We start from the raw sequence: 19,294 nt of genomic DNA on the forward strand, positions 1-19,294 counted from the left end.
AACCGCGTTTCGGTTTACAAATGTTTCGCAATAAGATGATTTTGGTACGTCACGGAGAACGCATTCAATTCGTAAACCGAGGTCCCACTGTACTTGATTTATACATATCGAGCTTGGGGTTCCAGGGAATAGGGCTGGTGAGAGGTAAAGGTTGGTAAGACTTGAGTGGTTTGGATTATGTTCAGGGCTTATCATTAGAAATTCTACCGATTATCATTCTATCAATTTATTTCCTTCAAATTTTAATAGAATTTTCTACTCTATAATCTGACCTTAAAGCAGACAGTCTGGACAGTAATACGTGTATGGAACACTAACAACATGGTCTAAAAACTCAAATTCCCCAAGAAAGACTTTCATCTGCTCAGTAAGAGGATGTTCAATTTCAGTCACAAGATTTCTTACCTGGGACTCAGAAGGGAGAAATGCGATGTTGATTTCAGTGAGGGTCTTGATAACTTTGGATGCCCGAGACTTGACCAGCTCATTAAACAAGGTGTCAGGGCAGGCTGTACGGAGAGACACCATAATGAAATATTTAAACCCAGTAACGGGATGGGGATCCAGGGACATGCAAAGGGTTGGAGGGGGTAAATACACAAATAGATAAACACAGGACAAGGGAGAACAGAGGAGGGAAAAGAAGCACTAGCAGTGTCAGTATGTGCACTTACAGTCAGTAAAGAAGACGTGAGCTGCTCTGTATTTAGCTGAAGGAGGATCTTTAAAATCATTGATGAGAGAGTGAACAGACTGCAAGAAAGGAAACGTGGATAAGAGACGGGAAAAGAGGCAGAAGGAACTAGAGGGAGATGGGAATAGATAGGACATGGACCGGTACATGAGCTGATGCAGATAAGTTAGATGGGATGGGGGTTAGTTGTAAAGGATCATTTTGGGTCAAAATTCTAAATTAATAAAAACATTCCAGCGGTTTCAATGATAACCGCTCCTAATTCTCACACTTGGTGGAACAGTGAAAGACAGAACGAAGAAGGTGATGTGAACGATGATGAGAGACGGTGAAAGTAAGGAATTGAATTTAGTGAAACCAATACACAGAACAGATCAGAAGACACAGGCACAGCTTTTATACAATAACTGGGGCGAAGAGACAATTTGTTCTTCTAGAATATTAATTATTTGCATTTTTTTCAAGGAAATTGCATCACAGGTCATATTAAATAGCTCTTTGAGCTTGGAGGATCAGACAGAACTTTTAAATTAATTATTAATCGCCAAGTCACTATCAAGATCTTAAATGGAAGAACAGTTTGCAAGTTATATTTCAACAGATATATCAGTTACTGGCAGGAGGTGCATAGGGGAGATAAATTAAAAATAGCTAATTAACCAATAAGCAGTATTACTATAAAGGGGACAGATATTAGCACAGTAAGGAACCTGTACGTACTGTGACATGGAAGCTGAACTGATTGGGATTCAAAGTAAAATGAGTGAAATGATTTTAGACCGTTGGATAATAGTAGACAAATACATATTGTCTCTGTTATAAACACAATGGCTCCTACACACTAGTTAGTTGAGTTGAAAACAAACATCCAAAATACAGGCCAACAGCCAAATGGAGAAGAGAAAAAAATAAATAAATAAAAAATCTCTACATCCAAACCAATTTTACTGTGTTCCCGCAAACTGGGAGACAATAATATTTTTGTTGTGTCCCAGGTTCAGCAGGATCATCCCAAATTTGGTCTCCTGTACCACCATCTTGGTCCAGGTGACCTGTATCTGGGGATATCAGGGAAATGTCCCCTATCAGCACAGTGCAAGTGTTATGGTACTTTTTAGCAACAAACCAAAATGTTTAAATGTCTATCTGTTCCTGTCCAAATTAAGAAAATTGAATTGCGTATATACGCTGAAGTAATTAAGTCTGACACACGGAGTTCAGGTTAAAATAACTTCGAGAAAATTTATTGGCAAGTGAAGAAAAGCGGGCGCGCAGGCCCTTTTAAGAGACATTTTACGTCATCATTGATTATCAATATATTAGTGAATAAACACCATTAATTGGGTTAATTGTTAAGTGTCTGAATTAGTGTCCACCTATCTGTATAATTAATTGGTTCAAAAACTAAGTGGTTAGTCCCGTGCCCACCCACCAAGAGGTGGTATTCTTTTGGACACGGGTGGGGACAAGGGGGTCTGGAGCGTCATTTTACACGGTCAGTGATCTCAGATCTCGTGGCCAGGTGCAAGGTCTCTTATGAATAGAACATTTCATTACTACTGTGTTCTCATGGCCTTCAAATTATACTATGTTGCGAGTTAGGGGAAAGTCAGCAGTTCCTGAGTTAATCATGTCTTATAGAAAATACAGTCTTTGTTCATTGTTAGATGTGCTGGGAAATTCTGTCATGTAATGTAGTTTTAAAATGAAGAAGTTTGGTTATGAGGACAAAATGGAGGAATGAAGAAGTCAGGTTAGGAGGACAAAATGGAGGATTTGTCAAGGTGTGAGGTTAATATGGAGTTAGTGCAATAATTGAATACAAGTACAATAAAGATTTTTAATAATTCTACATCACAAGTACATTAAAACATGCACTGGTGCTATGTGAGATGCTGTCAGATTATTAAGCTCACGCGCAGAGCACTTCAAAAAGCGCTACATGCATGCGCAACCCGGAGACATGCAGGCTAGACAGAGTGACGGCAAGCCTAGTGTTGTTTAATGTTGCTACCTTCTCAGAAGGTGTGATCAGATACACCGCCTCCAGACTGGGGATTGGTTCCCTTCGTTTGTTAATGTCTTCGACAACTACAAAGAGACAAGTCATACAAAGATATCAGATACAGATAGATAAACAACTATATGTCCTTAACCAGATCTATACAAGTCTTCCAAGTTATCACAACCTGTCCCACTCCCAACCCCAAAGGTGCCTCCAAGTCTACTCATGGTTGTCAATTTCTGGAGGGCCACCCCACTTCGCTGTCCCTTACTTGTGATCCCTTCTGTCATGATATCGGTCATCTTGCAGCATGAAGACAACATGCGCATACTGAGCTGATCCACCACCAGCACCTGGAGGGACACAATGGTACAAAAAGATGAAACTTTACACCATTTCAGGTCCATACATCATTACAGAGACATGCGTCGATTTTATCACAAGAACAAAAAAAAAAAACACATTGACCATTACCTTCCATTCTCCTTTCTTCTTCACCTTACGGATAACATCATGCATGATCTCTACGACACAAAAACCAAAAGGCACGGTAAGGGTCATATAACACATAATACCATAGGAGCACAAAATTAAAAACGTTCCATTACACTAGTCAGACTGATACAGTTTAAAATTGGCTAAGTCACAGAATTCCAATATTAAAAATTATTTTAACCATCAGGATGATTTTGGTACACAATCTTTCAAGATGCAAAGCCTTCCATTACAGTCATAGTATGTAAGGATTCTCGGGGAACATTGTGTAAATGGGCAGCTGATTATCAAAACGTGTCAGTCTTTTTCCTGCTGAATTCTAGCCAACTCACGAGATGAAGCAGGTCCTAAACAGAATTGTTTGTGTGTTAATTAACTCAGTAGCGTGATAAACATATCTGGTGTCTTCGAGTCACAAAAGGGTAACAGAAACAGGGACATTTTAACAGGTGAATGGGATACAGCCCGACACAGGGCTCGATAAATATCTGTAGAATTTGGCTGCCCGAAATATATATTTAGGAACCTTCCTAATGTTTCAGACACATTAAAAAGATTTGCTGAGCATGCCATTTCGAATTTGCTTAATCTGTTGCATTAAAAGATCACTTGCATAATTGGGCAATAGAATTAAATTTATCTTGATAAGAGATCCACAATTGGTTCCTTTTCCTGGTTCCTGAACAGCGGTATGTCATGTCCCAATACATTAAGCCCACCAATCCTTCCTGCACCTCCCTTTAAACCAATTTTTATCTAATAACATAGTTGTATAGCAAATGTCTCTGTGAGATGTAGCTTAGCTAAACAGCTTTTATCAGTAGGTAGATAACCTGCACTAGAATTCCCTGGCTCAGAAATCCTTAGTCTGAGCCGGACTAAGGCTGTGGTCAGACAGCTTCGAAATCTGTTAGATATCCCCCTCCTGCATAATGTGCAGCCATAGACAGTTTGAGAACAGAAAGATTTATTGGTGCGAGAAACACACAGACACAATATCTCTCTGATAAATGTCACATTTCTTAATATTCCAAAGCGTGTTAAAGGGACACTTCAAGCACCAAACCTGTAAGAAATATTAGTTAATTTCTCATATCATTTTATAAGATGTATTATCATTATTGCTGACTTGTTAAACTACTTTTTGCTTTGTATGCTAAATTTGATGTACGTCATAGATATGCTGACTGTGGCAAAACTTGGACAATGACATTTTTCCTTTTAGGATGTCTGACAATGTGATACTATGCTTAGTATACAATTGTATAGGATGCTCTAATATGATTGAGTGTGACAGACTTACAATTCTATAGGATGTAAGACAATGCTAAATACTCAGGATGTCTGGCCTAGGATCCAGACATATTCAAAGAAGGTCTTATCTATCTATTGCCAGAATAACATGTGATATTTAAGGAAGTAATCAATCTTATATTCTGTATGGCATATCTCATGACTCAAGTAACTTAATTTGCATAAATACTCATTACACAGTAAAAGCATTTGAGAACTTGTCATGCACCTTTCGTGTGTCTGTTATTTGCTGAGCAAGTTTCTCCCGTCAATTGATGTGGTGACCGAGAGATACAGAATTGAGGGAATTGAGTCCAAGACAGCATTAACCCTTTCAGCTTGGTGTCTAGAAGTGGGATCAGCAAACAGCAAAACCATTGGGTAAGTAGCCTTTTTGTGTCTTAATTGACACTGATTGTCTATGATTCCCTTTGGTTTAGTAAGACTGTATCCAGTAGGAAAGGTGTAAGGACTCTAGTTATATTGAGACCATGAGAGGTCTCCAGTTTATATTGAGACTATAAGAGGTCTCCGGTTTATTAGACATTTGGTCTAAATATATAGGGTTTTGGTAACCCAGGTTAGTATCTAAGATAGATACAGGGTATCTCAGGTAGATACAGGTTTTTGAGACCATAAGAGGTCTCCGGTTTATTAAGACTATAGGTGTTCTGAGGAGCACGGTTTATAGATCTATAAGTATAACCCAAACTTCTCTTTCTCCCGGTCACCTTTGTTTGTCTTAAGTGTTCTTTGTGGGTGATTGTTTGTCTATATTGGGGACACACTTTGGTAAGTTAGTAGTGTCCCCACTCTGAGTATGGGAAATGTGAGTTCAGGTCCTGAGTGACCAATATGTGTACATGTATATGTGTGTGTGTATGTATATATGTATATATGTATAGATGTGTATATATATATATGTGTATATATAAGATAGCAGTACTTTTAAACAAATGGAGGTTTTTAAAATACATAGGGATTAAGGAGAGAACGCAGGTAACTTGTTTTTCTTTGGTTTTTATGATATATTGGGGCTGATGTGTATTGTAGTCCTTGCTGCTGCCCGGTAGTGATGGGAGTGAGCGCAGGACTTATATTTTTGCAAGATAGCAGTACTGTGTATTAGAAAAGAAATGACTCACAGGTTGTACCTGATAGACCTACTTAAATCTTTTTGCTTTATTCTTTCTGTCGCATAGAAGTATAAGTTTTATTGTAAGTTATTTCACATGGGATCTGTGTGCCTGGTATGATTGTTGCTTTAAAATACCATAAGCCCACTACACTTTCTATGAGAGTGGGATAAGTGTAAATGTGTTAAATTGTTTAAATGATGAGCTCAGTATATTTGCTACTGAGACAAAAAAAAGAGACACTTCATTAGTATTTGAAAGTTAATTCCCCATATGGGATTAATTGTATAGAACACCAATCAGCACATCTTCCCTGCCCTGTGTGTTTGTTGCAAAGGATCCATACTAAATATGATTTTTGTTTGAAAATAACAGAGTAACGTTTAAATTTTCAGCGGTCCAACACATGCTTTATTTTGTGCAGTAAGCTAACCTTTTTATTGCTACAGATGCCTTAGATGATCCAGTACAATAACTACTGCTTGTGTCTTCTATGTCTCACATTATGTGTTATTTTAAATTGTGGTATATAGCCTGGATCAGAAATCATTGACAAAGGTTTCTACCTGTTGTACTAAGGCTCTTGGAGACTGACCGGTCTAAGGTTTGCCATGCCTTTTAAACATGGTATAGAATAAATTTTTTAAGTCTCTGAGAGTTCTGAAAGATTCTGGTGAAACCATGTCTGTGTAATCTGATCCAGATGTTTGTTCAATTTCTATAAGATTTAAGTTGATGCAGAAGCATCTCAGATTAGTTAATGGAAGTTTTATACAAATAGTTGAGTTATGAGCGCGCTATATAAATGGATCCTTTCTTTATATACAATACTATAGTAGAGTAAAGTAATGAAGTTAATTAAGAAAATGTATACATAAGAATCCCTAAAATTAATCTAATCTAATATTGGTATACCATAAAAATATGTTCTGATTACAGCTGTTAACTGTTTATTCTGTGTAAATGGTGATTGTGATAATGTGTGCAGTGTGAAGTTTAACTGGAAAGTGGTTTAATTTATATGTTGCTGTATTGTTTTAAAATGATATGTGAATCAGTTTGTTACAGTCTAGTGATACTGATAAGAATGACAGCTAAATAACCTAGCAAATAACTGTTTTATTAGCTGTTGAATACTAGCGTTTTGGCTGAGTATAGTTAGAGTTGTGGTCTGTTATAGCTATATGGGAATGGAGATTTTGAGATATTAGTTTAAGATTGCTTTTATATTGTGTCTGTGTTTCCTAGGAGGGAGACAGAGTGTGTAGTTGCGTGCCCATAAATGTGATTTCTGTATTGGCATATCTGCTGGGTACCCATTATGTGTTTCTACAAAGATACTGTTATATGGTTTGAAATTAATTGTTGTTTATGAGCTTAGTACTTCAGCAGGATGTGCTAAAATGTGGAATGAGGTGGAAGTTGAAATGTTGGAAGAATAAGCAGTCTATATTCACTGTTTTGGCATATAAGCAAGATGCGAAGGAAGAGATTGGTAATATGATTTGTGTTGGAAGGATGAGGCAGGTTTGAAGTCTGGAGATGATATGGATCTCCTTAAAATGCAGTCATGCCTTGGTAATATGTTGCCACAGTATTCTTTGCTTGTGAAATAATTGATTTCAGACTGGGCCAATTTGGGTGGCTAAGATTTTCTTACCAAGGTTATAGAAAAGGAAAATGCAGGTTGTTTTGACTTAAGAAGGTTTTTAGGAAGTAAGGTTGCTTATTATGCTCAGGGATTGCAACACTGTCCACCTACACAGGCTGAGAGCGAACATGGGATGGAGCACATAACGCCCGTGGATGGGGTGGTCAAAGAGGGGCAAGGGGATGGAGACAGGGAAATCAGGGTTATAGTGGCAGGGGTAACCAAGGAGGAATAGAAAGGAACACTTGTTTTAACTGTGGCCAGTATGGCCACTGGAGGAATGAGTGTCCACACCCCAGGAAACCCAAGATACCCCAACAACCCCACAATTCTCAAAATATGCCCGGTAGATAAGAATAACACCAAACCCACTCCCAACACCACTGGCCAGCATATCGCTTAGTTCAGGACTTTAGAGCCCTGAATGGTTTAATTGTGCCCATTGCACCCATTGTCCCTGATGTGACATCCCTCATTACAGCCATTTCACATGATGCCACTTGCTTCACTGTCATTGATTTAAGTAATGCATTTTTTCTATACCTATTGATCAAGAGACACAGCTACTTATGGTTTTTATTTTAATTTTTGAAGGCTGTCAGTTTACCTGGACACGCTTACCCAAGGCTATGTGGATTCCCCAGCTGTTTATTCGTTGGTACTCCAACATACTCTAAAAAACATGGACCCCGGTCTTGGTTCCGTCCTTTTGCAAAATGTTGATGATTTTTGTTACGTAGCCCTAGCTATGAGGCAAGCACTGTGGATACTGTCAGCAACTGTGGGTCACAAGGTTGTTAAACACAAAATGCAATTGTGTAAATCAAAGGTTGAATACTTTTTTTTGGTTTTGTTCTGGCTTCAGGCACCAGACAATTGAGTCCAAAACGTATTGAGGTCATTCAGAGGATTCCTACACCCACTACTCGGAAGGAGTTGCTCACCTTCCTCGGCATGATTAATTACTGCTGCCAATGGATCCTTGAATGCTCCCATTATGACTCAATCCTAAGGCAGGCTGTACGTTCTGACAGCCCTGAAAATGTCTGTTGGTCACCAGACATGATAGCTGCATATATTGCCCTCAAGGTTGCTATTGTACAAGCCCCGGCTTTAGGACTACCTGTCTATTGTAAATCATTTTATTTGTATGTTTAGGACAAACTGTAAAACCATGGCCGCGGTCTGTGCATAAGAGCAAGGAGGCGGTATGCGTCCCATAGCATTCTTTTCCAAAGTAGCTTGAGCACAGGGTATGCCGGTTGTCTCAGAGCATTGACAGCATGTGCAATGGCTGTTGAAACTGCTACTACTATCACACTAGGGCATCCTACAAAACTTCATGCCAGTCACCAGGTCACTCAGCTGATAACAAATCTCACTACACAACACATGACAGCCCAGCGCTTAAGTGGTTATGAGATTCTTTTTCTTAATACCCAGAATCTGTCTATTGTCTATAGTCTTGTTAATTCTGGTCCTGTTTGTTTTGCATGCTATTCTCATTTCTGCTTCTGACTCTGTCTATACCATCTAAGCCTCATAATTAGTGATGACATTTCCAGAGGAAATGCCTTGGCTGACAAAGTGGCAAAAGGAAGTTGCAGCCATAATGTTTGGATAAAACAAGGTTTAGAGAAAGATCAGAATGATCTGTTCTCTAAAGAGGGGAGAATAGGCATAATTGAAGCAAACAGTCTTTTGTAAGATAGTGTGAACCATGTATGAGAACACATCCTAATATTCCACACAAATCACAGCACGGACATTTGCCCCCTCCAGCTGCTCTTTTTACACACTTACAGATTGATTTTATTCATGTATCCAAAATTGGTAAGAATACTTACTGGTCATAGTTGATCAGTTTAGTAGATGGCATGATGGCCTTTGTGACATCTAGGGAAGATGCTAGGACTGTAGTGAAGATTATTGTTGCTGAAATTATTCCCAGGTATGGCGGCTCTCTGCAGTATTGGCTCTCATAATGGCTCGGTTTTTGCCAGTAAGGTTACCAAGGAACTTGCTAAATTCTTGCAAGTTACCTGGAAGTTTCATATACCTTATCATCCACAGTGTACAGGGGTAGTTGAAAGGCTGAATAGGACTATTAATGAAAAGCCCAGAATTTACCCAGGAACATGGGTAAATTGGACTAGATATCTACCAGCTATTTTAGCTGATATAAGAATGAATCCCCACAAGGTGACTAAATTATCTCCATTTGAGATTTTGATGGGATGACCTTTTTCCCATACCCTGAGCCAGGGAACCGCTTGTTATAATGTCTGGGGATTTACAGCTAATACAAGAATATGTACAGGAATTGTTGATAAAACTGAATGGTATGTATGACAAAGTTTCTTCGTAGTTTTCCCTTACCTTCACAGGAAGCTACTCATCCATACCAGCCCGGTGACAAGGTGTATATCCGTCAGCTGAACAGAACCAGCAAAGGAGGATACCCTTTTGGACCACCTGCTACTGTGATTGCTGTAACCAGAACCGCTGTCCTCACAGATTCCGATGACATCTTGATTCACGCATCCCGAGTGAAGCTGTGTCCAAAGAGGGGAGCCAAGGAAGACAACACCACTCCTCGCTCGGAAACAGAAGAAGTTCCCCTTAGCGAAGCATCATGGCTTTCACACCATATCGTAGATTGAGAGGATCATACGAATCTGAGACCAAGATTATGTTTTGCGCTATGCTTTCTGGAGTTGTTATACTCCCTCTGATATTGTTCCTTGAATGCCATTATGAGTACAAGTCAATGGCAAGGTTAAAACCTGTTTGTTTCTGGAGAAAAGGACTTTGACACGATGAACAATTCTTCAATACCCCCAGCCCAATTAGGCCTTAGCCCCTCATCTAGCTTTCGTCACACACGCTCCCTCAAGAACTTTTCTCCACCACCTTTCTATCAGCATGTAATATGCAATCATTCGTTCACTGAAAGCATTTGGATGAATTGGACAAATAGTAACCCTTATAAGTACCAGTTACCCATATGGAATGTGTCCATAGCTAATGAAACCGATGCATTATGTTTGTTTGAAGGTTCACGGAATATTGTTGGATTTTATAACGCAGAAATGTGCATAGTTAAGGTTGCTAATTACACTAATATCTGTGTCACATTATTTAATAGAAGTTCTGATGGTAAGAAGAAAAACAGGTTTTGGGATACATATTATAAGAAAATTAATAAGGTTGCATATCAATATAAACAGACAGGCCTTATTACCTTTAATAATGATTATATAACTGGTACCATTAATTGAAGAAGGGGACAAATGTTAGTTATTATGAATGACACACACCTATTCCATCCACATGTATTAATACAACTGCCTTCTTACAAGCTGTACATGTGTCATTAAAAAATCACTACTCCCTTTTGTAACATTATGTAACACAGCAAACAAAGGCAGAAAAGGGAATGGTATGACACACTGTTAGGAGGTGCTGGAACCACTATGGGTATACTAAATAGTTATAGATATGGAGACCCTCAAGAATAAGTTAAACACAGCCAGTATGCATATAGGGACAGGTTTCCATGCTACTGCAAACTGGACTCCAACTGTTGTTAAATCACAGGTTACAGGATTGGATTTAGATAAATCAATGTATAATTATTTAGATAATTTAACTGTTGCAACTATGAAATTCACAACAGGTCTAAGTAATTGGAGTACTTGTGCCATCAGGTATTTATGGATGTAACAACAAAGATTGGCATTAGAAAACACACTAATGATTCCTAAGATTAGATGAATGCTTAACCTCACAGATAATGAATGGTTACTTCTAAAACCCCAATCCACTAAATGCAATGGATAGTTAACTGGTAATGTCTCACATTTTTCATGCTTTTGCTATTTTACATTATATCATGCATCATCAAAGGATGTTAAATTAGCTTGTCAATTTAACACATTACCAGTACCAGTTTATGATCTCTTTGCCATGAATTTAACCTGGTGGGCACCCACATACACAGGGGACGATATTTTTCCCAAAGATAACATACACAGGTAGCCACACATATCCTAAAAGGAGAACTCCTTAAGGTGAGTTCACACATTTAGAATGATTTAGCCCAGCATTGGTACAATGCTTTACTGGTTGATCCCCTACTGGATCCCAGATAATGAAATCATTATTCTATCCTCTTGTTATTGTAGCCCTGATTTTATTCTGTATGAATTTTTATAACTGCCACCTTATTTGTACATTGAGGAAGAGAATACAGAAATTAATTCATAATGCAGAACAGAAACAATTGGAAATTCTCCTCTCTGCCACTGGAGGGTATCAACCCATCTTTAAAACTGGGCCTTAGGAATTACCACATGGGAATCGAGGTGAAGAAATTAATTAAAGTCCCGCAGGGAGTGACTAGCACCCCTGAAAATACCATGTGGAGGTTTCTCTGTCCTGGTAAGATTTTTATCAATAACATGAGCAAATTTTATTTTTGCTCAAAGAGGGGAAATGTAAGAAATATTAGTTAATTTCTCATATCATTTTATAAGATGTATTATCATTATTGCTGACTTGTTAAACTACTTTTTGCTTTGTATGCTAAATTTGATGTACGTCATAGATATGCTGACTGTGGCAAAACTTGGACAATGACATTTTTCCTTTTAGGATGTCTGACAATGTGATACTATGCTTAGTATACAATTGTATAGGATGCTCTAATATGATTGAGTGTGACAGACTTACAATTCTATAGGATGTAAGACAATGCTAAATACTCAGGATGTCTGGCCTAGGATCCAGACATATTCAAAGAAGGTCTTATCTATCTATTGCCAGAATAACATGTGATATTTAAGGAAGTAATCAATCTTATATTCTGTATGGCATATCTCATGACTCAAGTAACTTAATTTGCATAAATACTCATTACACAGTAAAAGCATTTGAGAACTTGTCATGCACCTTTCGTGTGTCTGTTATTTGCTGAGCAAGTTTCTCCCGTCAATTGATGTGGTGACCGAGAGATACAGAATTGAGGGAATTGAGTCCAAGACAGCATTAACCCTTTCAAAAACAACTTTAGCTTAATGATGTGGTTTTGGTGCACAGAGCATGCTCCAATGCAGTCACAATGCAAAATCCTCTGCCCTTTAGGAGTTAAGTCAATTTGTTATTGCACACAGCTAGCCACACCTCCCATGGTACACACTTCCTGAAAAATATGTGTTCTTTTTTTTTTTTATCTCCCCTTATTGCACCGTGTGTTTAATCCAGAATTTCGTATCTCCTGCTCTGCTTAATTGCTCAGTACAGCATGCATGAGCCTGGTATGCAAGATTCAACTAACAGAGCAGGAGATAAGAAGATATACAAATTGTACTGGAAGATTAGACTGAAAATTGTTGTCATGGAGGCTGCATGAGTGACTGCCAGGGGAGGTGTGGCTAGGGCTGTTTGAACACAGTGATTTAGCTTCCAAATGGCAGATAATTGAGTAGCGAAACGGCTTAATTGAGCTAAAGTTGTTATAGTGCTTAGAGGATCCCTTTATATAGCTATCTGCACCAATAAGCACTTTAAGTCTGTCAATGTTGGGTTAAACATGTCCAACAGTGCACACTCTATAGACCAGAATTAAAAGCTCCCGACAAGCTACTGCATGGTAATACCAGAGCTTAAGGCTAATGATCTGGCATATGGGAATTTCTTAAAAATACAGCAACTTCAGATGTATCTGGTCATCTTTTATTACTTGAGTAGTTTCGGTAAAATTGCTTTTATTTAGCATTTTACTCAGCAATACACCGGTAGTACATTTGAATCATGCAAGACATTTGTTATGTATTTTAAATTTTTTAGCTTTTTAGTTTTTTTTTAAAGATTAAAGGAACATGAATTTTTAATATGTACAAAATAGGACACAAAGAAAAATGTGTTCGGTAGCAAACCATATGGCAGGTGGTGTTTTTCTGTTTTTCTTTAAGTGACAAGAGACGTGTCAGGAAGGCAAGGAAATTAAAATCACGTGATGGGAGAATCTGTAATGAGCAATTAAAGGGAAATGGTCGCTCACAATGGAGGGGAAGGACATGCCTGGAACCATAAACACCACAGCGAACTGTAGTAGTTATGGTGCTCGCAGTGTTCCGTTAATAAGGCTCTTCCAAGTGTGAGAGGGGTCTCCGCTGAAAGTGGTAAGCTACTTTTTGAGAACCACTGCATGATGGGGATGATGAAGATGATCTGCAGTTCAAGCCACTGGGAACCAGAATTTGTTCCGCGACCGAGGGGTAAAAACAACTGCTCTAATAGAATTCGATAGTTGGAACATGATCTAAACCATTTCTTGGTCGATTGGATAATTAGTATGGTGTATTTAAACGTTAGATGTGTTGTAAATCTACCCTGATATGTCTCTGTAAAGCTGCTCTGTAGCCATGAGGGGCAGGGGAAGGTAGTTTCTATAACCCTAAACCTGTCCCTCACTAGCGCTGCCATTGGCGTTACGCACAAGAGACCGCAGGATCCTCCACAGACAGAGCCCTTTTCCCCTCACCGTCAGTAGTGATGGTTGAGCGCTTGACAAACGTTAGCTCTGCCTTTTTTTTTTTTTACTTGCCTATCATAGTAAAAATACATAAGGCAAAGTAGTCCCAACTATGTCTTATGATATGTCTTGCCTTACTGAAATTCCAACACAGTCTTTAAAAGCATTTAATAAAAAGGTTATCTTTAAGAAAAGCTCATTTTTTGGGTGGTTGTGGTGGACAAGGTGATAGATCCACTTTAAGATCTCGATTTGTCATTTTTTCTGTCTCCAATACCAACATGCTAATGCAAGTCTAGTAACTCATCTTGACCAATGAAACTTCTTCCCACAAGCCCCTGCACCCAGCAATGTTTTTTACCCTATGATTAAAATCGCAGCTGTAGACAACTCATGTTCTACATTTAGCTTAATCTGTAGAGAGGTTATTGCTTAGCAACACATTTTGCATCCAGTATAAAAAAAAACACAAAAATATCTTCGTCAGTGATTTGATCTATTATATTCTCTTTGCATATCAAGTGCTACAAGATCAAATGTAAATGAATTAGGAATAGCGCGGCACGCAATGATGTAAACTGTCCAAAGAACTGAATTATTAGGTTGCTTATATTTCACGCAGATGGGTACTGCCCACATTTTGCTTACTACTTGTGGGGGTGGGTGTGCATTTCATATGAAAACTATATGGTTTTACTTTTAATGGAAGCTGTAAAAACTAACGGACCTGAGCTCCAAAGTTTGCAAAAAATGATGCTTAGTAAATACTGCAAAACGTGTGACTAGGTGAGGGCACATTTATAAGAGGTCAGTGATGTATAGGATGTGACTGAGTTTGTGAACATGTAATAATGCACACCAGACGTGAAAGGAATAAACAGACACGTGGGGGGAGAGAGGGAGGAAGTCCAGGATTGACAAAATACAGTAGCGCACACACACACACACACACACACTTGCAGCACATATATGAACATCTACATTCAAACACAAAGCACATACTCTAACTTCATTCACACTGACGCAGCATACAAATAAGAGACTACGTCTAGACTCTAAACACACTGGAAGGGCTGAAGCAAATCCCCACGTCAGAAATCTGTTTATTATTATGTACAAATATTCTGGGTACACAACGAGGAAAATATATATTTTTTTGTTTACGGACTCCTAATTGGCGATTGAAAGTGAACTCGCCATGTTTTTTGGGGTTTTTTGTACTTTTTTTAAAAGTGGTTTTGCAAAACAATGTAGAGGGATTGCACTCATTGTCACGATAATCATTTTAATAAACTGTAGTTGCTTTATGGCGGGGTGAGATTTGCCAAAAGACAAAACTGCCTTGTTTACCCAACACCCTAGGCACACATTTGTGCCCCTTTAAAAGGAACACTCTATACACCATAACCACTACATCATACTATAGTGGTTATGGTGCCAGGAGAGCCCTAGTACCCCAGACTGTAAATAGTCAAGCTGCTTTAGAGCGGTTTGACTTCTTACCTGGGGTCCATAAGGCACCACTCACTACCTAAACTTCATCTACAGGAAAGCTGGAAATTCTCTGTCTGAGTTAAGCCCAGCGTTGCACTGCAGTGAACGGAAGCTCCTAAATAGAACCTTTTGTTCTTTTAATTTTTGTTTATAAAAAGGTTTTTTTTTTTTTATTTTTTGCACAATATGCAACAAAAATTTACGATAGAGATATAAACAAAATAAATATATTATTATAAATATTAATGAAAAAGCCCACAAAGACATGGCCATCCATCCTAACAAGGTACTGGGGCGTATTTATTTACGTTACTGTATCGCACTACAATTATGTTTGATGACAGAAGGTTCTGTTATAGACTACAATTCCCATAATACTCCATGATACGCGTTGCAGGCCACAAACTAGCATGACTAGTTTCTGTCCTGTAAACAGAAGTGATGACGGGGGCAGGGGATAAGTGATTAAGTGCTATGTCCTCAGACCCAACCTGATTAACAGGCTGTAATCTGCTAACAATATGGCTGGACAAGACAAACAATTACTGCGACTGCAAATCAGGTGTGTACCACAGAAATACAGCGAAGTCCTTTAGCCTGTGCTTCCTCCTGCTAGCATTCTATGGAATTTACATAAAGCACGTGCACCCTTTCAATACGAGATTTTATCTATTCCCTCTATATAATACTCACCTATTATCATCTCAGTTTCTGTAATTATTACTATGCAATTTTACACAATTTATCTGAATATTTCACTTATTCTTAACCAGGAAGCCTATACTAGAACGCCCCTGATAAAGTAGAGCGATCTTCCCTGACACCATCTTTATTCAATATATTACCAATGCCATTTTTATAAATATTGTTCCATTTGGCTACTTCTATTGCTCCATAGAACCTCCTCTCCTTATAATGCCTCTAATTACGACACCTCCTATTGATCCATGTAACTTACCATATAATATAATTTCCTGTTATACTCTACACAAACCCATGGGACAGGTGGGGAAGTGGTACAGCAAGGGTTGTCCGTGATAAAGGAAGAGTCACGACGTAAGTGCCATTAACACATGGGGTGTTTTGTTTAGTTTTTTGTTTTTTTTTACAAGTTGACACATGCCGTTTGCCAGCCATCCATCTAAACACACGCTCAGACGCAGAGTATAGCAGACGTGCTCACACATGCTGCCGGCTCGTGGTCACAAGTAAGGATAAAGTTTAGTTTTCAGAAGGTTTTTTCAGTTGTTGCGAAATAGGGAATTTGGAGGAATAACCCCCGGATGGCAGTCAAGAGATTCAAAACTACTCTACAACTGCTTTCTCTATTGTGCCAACAGCGGCTTCCGTACCTGGGAAAATCCGCCTTACGGATGCAGCATTTTCAGACACAGCATCTGCATCCAAGCCAAGGCTCACCTATAAAATCTCCTAGGTGATCTGTAGATCATGTTCAGATCATTTAGTCCCCCTATAACGGACACCATGCCTGGCAAAATATATTATTTTGGAGCATTCCTCTATACCTGTCTCAGATTCTTGCCTTCCATTCTAGACAAGACTGCCTTACGGTCTGCCTTGATCTTTGGACCAGATAAGGTTTAAACCATTAATGAACAATTTAACCCCAAGGTGCTGAATCCAACGCGTTAGCTCTGCCCCTCTACAACCTCGGACAGGTGAGCAGCTGATTGGCTGAGAGGGTCAGCTGACACTCTAAGCCAATCAATAGCTTCCCATTCACAAAATGGCTTAAGAAACGTGCATGTGTTTCTCAAGCTGTTTTGCGATTGGTGACCTATTGATTAGTGTAGAGTTTCACCCGACCTTCTTAGCCCATCAGTTGCGCCCCCCGTCCAAGGTTTCCTGATACAAGCCTCAAACAAAAGCAAATAGAGAGGGGCAGTACTAACTGCCACTGGATTCAAAACTTTGGGGTTAAACCGTTCATTACTGGTTTAACCCCTACAAGTAACCGTTCATTACTGGTTTAACCCCTACAAGTAACCGTTAATTACTGGTTTAACCCCTACAAGTAACCGTTCATTACTGGTTTAACCCCTACAAGTAACCGTTCATTACTGGTTTAACCCCTACAAGTAACCGTTAATTACTGGTTTAACCCCTACAAGTAACCGTTAATTACTGGTTTAACCCCCTACAAGTAACCGTTATTTACTGATTTAACCCCCTACAAGTAACCGTTATTTACTGATTTAACCCCCTACAAGTAACCGTTATTTACTGATTTAACCCCCTACAAGTAACCGTTCACTACTGATTTAAATCACTAAAAGGATTTCCTGGCACTAGAACAGATTAATTTTGATAAAGTTGTTATGGTGGCTAGATTGTTCCTTTAATCATTATTTTTTACCTCATGTAAAGAAAGACAATCTGACCTTCCAAAAAAAAAAAAAAAAAATCCAAAATTTTCACTACTAGAGCCATGTAATAAGGGGTGTAATTTATTTAATATTTAATATTAAACTGAAAAATTAATAACTACATCTGATTGACATTTCGACCCTAACTGGGTCCTAATTAAAAGCTTGATAAAAACATTGGTTATGTTCAAAACATCAATCTGATTTATTATGGAGTTTAAGATGTGTGCGTGCATCCCTTGTCATTTATTTCCATAGATAGACAGACAGACAGATCCATATAAATATATGAAAAAAAAACCCAAATAAATACTAACATACCATGCATGACATTTCCACCTAGTTATAATAAATAATGCCTCCTATCCTATGCAGAGTGTGATTTTATATGAATGATGAATGAAGGTGGATTGGGGATATATACTGTATATACATTGATTATTTAGTAGAGGAGAAGCAGGATTAGGGGGGAGCTGGAAGGATTTGAGGGGAGGGATGAGACTGGCTGATGGATGTTGACAGCATTTAGTATTAGAGATGAGACATCTTTTCCCCCTAGAAAATGTTGCTGGTAGTGAGTTTACAAGGAGCAATGGCTGCCATGGAGAGGGGGGCATGGGGTGATGCAGGGAGGAGAGGGGAGGGTTTTGGGTGGATGATGGATGTTGCAGTAATACTGTTAGGAGACATAGGGCCTTTTAAAGCTAGACTGTGTATTCTACAATGGATGCAGCAGTTAGATAGATGGATTGATGGATACAATGTAACAAGGAATGGAAGCAGGGATACAGGGATGGGCAAATCACATCAAACGCAGGAGGATGGGAAGATGGTGCAGTTACATCCGCAGGACACAGGGAGGGGTCTGGACTGACAGAGGCAGGCACCTAGGGGGCATCAAGGCACCTGCTTCCCCCCAATAAAGAAACCTGCAGCCCCCCACCCCAACATCCCTGCACCCCCATCTTACTTTCTCCCACCACTGCTTTGAGTCCACTGGGTGCCATCCTGGAGCGGTCCAACAGTCAGATCCGATCAGAGAGACAGGAGGAGAGGAGAGGGCTGCTGTCAGCTGACTGCAGGAGATGGGGAGGAGGGAGAGCTGGAGGAGGAGAGAGGGGGATCAGCTGATTGTATTGGAGAGAGAGGAGGGACCCTGCTGACAGCAGGGAGAGAGGGAGGGGAGGGCTTGCTGCAGGAGAGACCCCTGTGTATGGAGAGGGAGAGCCATGGCTGTCATCCCCAGCATCACACCCATCTGTGCTTATTGCACCTCCATGACTATTACCTAAACTCAACATATGTCACCTCTGTGCTAATCAAACAGGGCCTCTCCCCATTGTGTGACACAGTGCCACAATCCCCCTTTCACATAGCTGGACTATTGTAGTCTAATTGCTTTAATTGATATTTTATTATATATGTCGCAGTGGTACTGTCAGAGAATGGAGCTCTTACTCATCAATGGAAGTTCTGAAAAAATATATACATGATTTTAAATATTATATATATCTATATAAACTTAATATGTAATAATACATATTTATATATTTTATTTACGTTTTTACTGCTTTTTTTTTACATTTATTTTATGAAGTGTG

General features: G+C 39.0%; 1 protein-coding gene across 2 annotated transcripts in view; it reads right to left on the reverse strand.

Moving 5' to 3' along the window:
• The window catches only part of STXBP1 (syntaxin binding protein 1), a 39,214-nt gene extending 20,366 nt beyond the window's left edge, over positions 1-18,848 (reverse strand). Inside the window, exons 1-6 of one of the 2 annotated variants that reach the window (XM_063432698.1) lie at positions 18,664-18,835; positions 3,174-3,223; positions 2,971-3,052; positions 2,709-2,785; positions 675-753; positions 406-509 (exon numbers count right to left, since the gene is read on the reverse strand). In XM_063432698.1, coding sequence (XP_063288768.1) covers positions 406-509; positions 675-753; positions 2,709-2,785; positions 2,971-3,052; positions 3,174-3,223; positions 18,664-18,700 — 429 coding nt within the window. In that variant the 5' untranslated portion in view covers positions 18,701-18,835. Of the gene's footprint in view, positions 1-405; positions 510-674; positions 754-2,708; positions 2,786-2,970; positions 3,053-3,173; positions 3,224-18,663 lie in introns of both variants that reach the window. The other variant, XM_063432697.1, reaches the window with a different exon arrangement.
• Positions 18,849-19,294: the final 446 nt, after the last annotated feature.

The sequence above is a fragment of the Pelobates fuscus genome, chromosome 9 (genome assembly GCF_036172605.1).
Source record: "Pelobates fuscus isolate aPelFus1 chromosome 9, aPelFus1.pri, whole genome shotgun sequence".
Classification (NCBI taxonomy): Eukaryota; Metazoa; Chordata; class Amphibia; order Anura; family Pelobatidae; genus Pelobates; species Pelobates fuscus.